Source organism: Equus asinus, chromosome X, assembly GCF_041296235.1.
Source record: "Equus asinus isolate D_3611 breed Donkey chromosome X, EquAss-T2T_v2, whole genome shotgun sequence".
NCBI lineage: Eukaryota > Metazoa > Chordata > Mammalia > Perissodactyla > Equidae > Equus > Equus asinus.
This window is the reverse complement of record NC_091820.1, coordinates 28,447,369-28,453,368: the sequence shown is the minus strand read 5'-3', so window position 1 is coordinate 28,453,368 and position 6,000 is coordinate 28,447,369. Positions and strand designations below refer to the sequence as shown.

Sequence of the window (6,000 nt, the reverse complement as noted above, 5' to 3'; positions counted from 1 at the left end):
TGCTCAATAAAGATGTGCAGATTGACTATGTAAAGTTATGCCACTTTTCCTATGCCAGGCCCTGGGCTAGGTCTCGTGGGGCACAAGAACAGGTTAACGCCCAGGGAGGAATTTTGATCTAAACTGGCATAGAGCAAAGCCGAACGAACAAAGGTTTTAGCCAACATGCAAAGAACAGAGCAGCGATGAAGCAGGTGAGGTTTACTCCACATTTTGCGGGAGCTTTCATTCCCCTGTTAGCGTCTGCGTTTCCTAAGCAATCGCCCTTGATAGGGCGCGCAAAAGCAGGCGAGCCCAGAGAAACAGAAGCGGCAGCAGGCTTGGGGGGAAAGTTAGAAAAGAGGGAAAACTGGGGGGCTTCCTGGGTCCGAGACTGGGTCAGTCCAGAGTTTGAAGAGAGGACGTAGTGCCTTTTCTCACTTTTTCTCCTCCTTCCTCCAAATCCCTTAAGATGAGAAATTGGCGGGGCGCGGGGTCCGGGCTGTTACATCCCCTAGAGAGAGAATACCTCTCCTCGCTCCAATAGCCACAGCCCAGGAAACCTAGGAATCCACAGCTGACGCCTTCTAGAAAAGGACCCACCCCAGCTCACTAAGAAAAGGAAACCCACGTGACGGCAAAGGGGTGGGGGCGGGAAGCGAGGCGACCCCAGAGCGAGCTCGCACAGGAGGGGCCGGGTCCCGGTAGCTTCGAGGAATTGCCCCACGCCGCCGGGGGGGGGTTGAGGGCTCCCGCTGAGCTCCGCGCGCGCCGGGCACGCGGGGTGAGGACCAGCTCGGTGCGCGCCGCGCATCGGGGGCAGAGAGGGGGGATCCGCTCCGCGCCAGCCGGGCAGGGGCGGGGCGGGGTGTGTGCGAGCCTCTCGCTCCGGGTGCCACGAGCCGGAGCCTGACGCCGCCCGGCGCGGGCCGCGGCCCCTCCCCGCTCGGCACCGCCTCCCGCAGCCCGGGGAGGGGCGGGCCGGGGCGGAGCGAGCCGGGCGCGCCAGGGCGGAGCGCGCGCGGGCAGAAGGCGGCGCGGGGCCGGCGGCGAAGGTCCGCGGTGGGATCGGCGTCGCTGCGGCTGCTGACGACCCCCGCTCGGCCGGCCGCCCGGCAGACCCGCCTTCGCGGCGCGGCGGGAGGCGCGGAGCCCCGGGGAGCTAGTCCTCGCGCGGCGGCGGCGGCGGCGGCTGTGCTGCTGCCCTCCAGGGCTCGGGCTCCCCGCTCTCCGGACCCGCCCGGCGTCTTCGTCCCCGGCGGGCCGGCGGCCGCGGCGCCCGGGGCATGGCTTCGGCGGGCAGCGGCATGGAGGAGGTGCGCGTGTCGGTGCTGACCCCGCTGAAGCTCGTGGGGCTGGTGTGCATCTTCCTGGCGCTGTGTTTGGACCTGGGGGCCGTGCTGAGCCCGGCCTGGGTCACGGCCGACCACCAGTACTACCTGTCCCTGTGGGAGTCCTGCCGGAAACCCGCCAGCTTCGACCGCTGGCACTGCGAGTCCACGCTCAGCAGCGGTGAGGGCCCGGCGCGCCGCGACCCCTGCCTCCCGCCCCGACCGGCCCGCGCCCCTCGGCCGGGACGGCCACCGCCTCCCCCTGCCCCCGCGTCCCCTACCCCCGCGTCTCCTGCCCCGTCCGCCCCGCTCCATCCTGGCGCTTCGCGGATCGGCGGGCTCCTACCGCTCCCTGATACGCCCCCCTTCCTCTCCCCAGTTCTGGTCGCCAAACCCATGCGACGCCCCACGCCCTCTCCCCCTCCCGTGGCCGTTCCTCGGGCCCTGGAGTAACACGTATGCTATTTTGGGTAATTGTTCTCATTTAAGGCGGCGAGAACCATGTGGCTGTATTAAAAATGCAGCGCCTTCCACACCCCTGTTAAAAAAGAGACAAGCAAAAACGCCCCAACTCCACGAAGATGCTGTGGGTTCTCTGCTCCGTTTCCCCGCTCTCTCCTCTCTCAAGAGGAGGTTTGCTTGAGTTTCCCTCTTAGCGCCCACGTTTCTGCCTCACCTACTCCACTTTATCTGGGTTTCCCCAGTGAGTTTCGGTTTGGATTTGATTTCCCCAAATTTTTGAGAGATGTGGATAGTTGGGCGAGGGACAAGCTTAATTTCCTTTCCTTTTTTGGTTACACCGCGGTTGGTTGTGAGTTGCGCTTCCTTCTCTCCCCCTCCAATGCCGGCTCTCTCCTCCAGACCTTTCTTTCTCTTCTCCCTGAGCTGCGCACAGACGCCTGGAAAGTTGTGGCTTATTCAGCCAGCGCTGGAAACTGCAAATAGATGGTATGGAGGATGGAGAAGGAGGTAGTCACTGGGGCTCTAGCCCCAGGACGGGCTTTACCGCTTCTGCTTGACCAGCAGTTGCCTTCCACTGCGCCCTGGTTACGCCTTTAGCAGAAATCTGCTAACTTCCGATTTCTTGTTGCAAACCCTTTTCCTCGGTAATCTTGATTCTTCAGCCGCTGGTGTCAGTGCAGAGAAAGGGCAATAAGAGAAGAGGACGTGCCTGTGATTTTACACACTTACACACACACATTCACACGCACCTCTGAGAACGTCATTAGATTTCTTCATGACAATTTCATGTCCTCTCTGGGACTATTTATGAAGCTTTACTGGAAACGTTTCAAGTTCCAAGAAAGTTAAAATAGCACAAAAAGCCGCAAAATTCTGATTTACTTTTGTCTTTGGTTTCTTGTTATAAGAGATTAGTTCACTTGGTTAAGTTTCTTCCATAAATTTGATTTTCTGTTTACAAAAGGCTTTTTCTTTGCTCTTACCTCAAAATTCCCATTGAAGGGTTTCGTCTTTTGTTGCTTAATTCACTGTGGAGGGGACTGGTTGGCAGCAGGAGGTCAACATTTAGGTCTTTTAATTCTTTCAGGGTTTGTTGTTTACAACTAAAGATAAAATAAATCGGTAAAATGCCTTTCTTCAGTAACCAGGGGATCCAAATAAACTTTGGAGAAAATATCTTTTCTTTCCCCTCTCCAATAGAAATGGAAATTTATGTAGGAATGCCAGCTTCAGCATGTCTCCTTAGCAACGGGGATCTTTTGCCCCTTTCTCACTGTCTCCTGAAATAATAGCCTCCTGATTGCATAAAGACTTTTCAGATAGGTTTGAGAAACCAGCTTCAACTCCCCTTTTCTTTTCAGGCCCCTATCCTTTTCTCTTGGCCAGGAACGTGGGTAATGGGGAGAAGCCAGCTCCAGTTTGTAGAGCGGTATGCAGTGTTTGCTAATCTTTCCTTAATTGCCTCCATACCCATTTATCTCAGCTTTTTTTCCTCTCTAGGCAAGGAACTAGGGAGACAGGAGCTTACTGCAAATATAGTGATGATAGGACTCTGTGAGGTAAAAAATCAGAGGCAGGGACACTTTCTGATTTTTTCCATTAAGCCTGTTATTCTATCGTTTTACCTCATACCTCAGTATTTATTTTTCTTTGGGGTCCTGAAAATGAGCTGTAGTTTTATTTTGCGTCAAAAATAGTTTTCATCCCAGAAAAAGTATAGTTCATAAGCAAATGGGGGGGCATAGGAGATGGTTTCGTTTGAGGCTATCTGGAAGAAGTTCTTGACTTTGTTTATGTAGTAGCAGTTCATTTTTCTTCTCCAAGGTGGTGGTCGGGGGGGGGGGGGAAGGAAACAAAATGTGGAAAATTGCTGTATCTCCCCACTTTACAAAATGTGCTGTCTTACAATGTTCCGTGGACTTGAAGCTTCTGTTCCCCAGGGTTTTGAAATGAAGGGGGAAGCTCGAATTGAAAGGAGCAATGCTTTTCCTGCCTGTTCGAAGGGCAAGCAGCTTTTCTCAGTGTGTTTGCTGTGTGGAGTAGCAGGAAGCAGAGAGGGAGATGTTTTCTCGGAAGGTTTGAAGAGCTCCACTTCATTGTCTCGAAATGAATTACCTTGGGAGGAACCACCAAGGACAGTTTTACTGAAGGCCCTTCACCAGAATCTTCAGGGCTTAATTAAAAACCTTTGTCTTAATTAGAATTCAAACTGCCGTGAAGAGGCAAGCTTGTATTTACAGAAGGGAAATTTCAGGAATGTTTCTACTGACGACAATATGTCCTACTTAGGCCCAGTTCCTACGGAAACTTTCCCTTCAGCCGTGGTTTTTAAAGCTGCATTTTAATTTTGGTGCCAAATATGCGTCGTTGGCTGCTTATAACCTGTTTTATGGTTTTGAGCGAAAGCAGAACCATGCCTTTTGTGTCCTGGTGTATTGAAGGTTGCCTCAGCACTTCTAGTATGAACCAGTAATCCGGGTGTCAGTCAACCGTAATGCTTTTCTCCGGTGTCCCAATTCAGGGGATGAGGGACAGCCTGGCATTCATCTTAACCTATAAGTTTTCCAAAAAGACAAGAAAACGGCTAATTGTCATTCTCAGTGGAAACAAAAAAAAAATAATAAAGTGTGCTTGTTAGGAAGTTTAGAATAGGTGGTACTCACATGGCTGCCAGCCACTGCATTTCTAAGGATAGTTTGCCCCACTACAGATTTTGGCAGCCTTTTAATAGATCCGTAATCTTCTTCTTAAAAAAAATGATAGTAATGTTTTAGACTTCTGCTTAGTCACATTTAGTTTTGATCACTGTTTTTTAGAATGTGATTGTTAGGGTTTCCCCACCATAGCATTACAAGAGAATCCTTAGTGCAAATTGGATTACTCAAGTGTATACAGAAGGCTGACACTCTAAACTCGACATCAAACGTGCTGTATAACCCTTAGGGTGATTTTACTTTTTCTTCCTTAAAATTTGTAAATATTTAGCTCTTTTATATAAAGCAGATTGCTTTTTTGATGTCTGTGTGATTTATTGACTAAGCAAAAAGTCAGGGCATGCAGATGGCCAAATGAACACATTTTACCCAGATAATTTTGGGATAAACAAGTGCATGTATCCATCTTTTCCATCCACAAAATAACTTGATCAAATAGTTAGTGCCTTTTTCAAGGAATATTGTTAACATCATTTGTGCACTGTCCTAAAAATAGCTGCATTTGTAACATGAGTCACTGGCAGTTTTGAAATGGCAGTGCACCGTGAGCTAATAACAGGTGAATATTATTATTTTCAGTTGACAAGTGGTTCTTTTAAGAGTAGTTTATATGTAGCTCATTTTTTTAAAAACTATTATAAAAATCCTCTTTAAAAGGCATTGTAAGAAGATCTGTCTTAGGTGGTAGTTTAAGATAGCTTGAACCGCCTAAACACTGAGTCTTAGAAAATCTGAGAGACAGTGATTTCTGAGTTCAGATGTGTATCATCTGTGCGCATTTTGAATCTGTACCTTAATTGGAAAGCAGAATTTCACTGGGAAACCTCCGCAATGTGATTTACTCCAGGGAGGGTTCAGCTTGTTGCTTGAAATGAGTTGATATTGATGCATGTTAACAAATAGCAAGCCTGGAGGTCATGACAGTCACATCCTCCTCTGGCTTCTTGAAAAAGAACATAAGTAGAGCAAATGCAGTTTTATTTATCCTGCACAGTGTACACGTGTGGAAAATTGTACAAAGAGTAGCACCAAAACTTTCTCAATTAATAAAGCAGAGGAAACCAAGTATAACTTATTTCAAGATCTTCATGGTGATTTTCTTTGAACATCTCCTAAGATTTTCAAGTTCCCCGGATTGACTTTTACAAAGGACATTTTAATTTGTGGGCAGATATAATTCCTCTTTTGCTCACATTTATAGAATGATTGTAATCTCCGGGGAGCCATTTAGCTCAATCTTTTCAGCTAAGGGATTTGATGGGCGTGTGAGAAGCCTGGCCTTTGGTAAAACATTTCAAAACAAAAGCATATCTCAAGCAATAGATTTTAGGAATTTCCTTCAAGCTTCTGTTAAATAGTAAGAGCACTTAGCAAGACCATAGATTCGGCCAGTGCTGCTAGATATATTATTGAAAAGGATTGTAGATGCTTCGGAATAAGTCCCTGGCGTACATTACCCAAATGCCACAGTGAACTTCTATATGAACTATGCTAAATTAGAACGTAATCCTGTA

At 49.0% G+C, this 6,000-nt stretch overlaps 1 protein-coding gene across 1 annotated transcript in view; it reads left to right on the top strand.

The window, feature by feature from the left end:
• The first annotated feature begins 986 nt into the window (after window positions 1–986).
• The window catches only part of TMEM47 (transmembrane protein 47), a 28,334-nt gene continuing 23,320 nt past the window's right edge, over window positions 987–6,000 (top strand). The window contains exon 1 of the mRNA XM_044763654.2: window positions 987–1,491. Within this exon, the coding sequence (XP_044619589.1) occupies window positions 1,266–1,491 (226 nt within the window). The 5' untranslated portion in view covers window positions 987–1,265. The remainder of the gene's footprint in view (window positions 1,492–6,000) is intronic.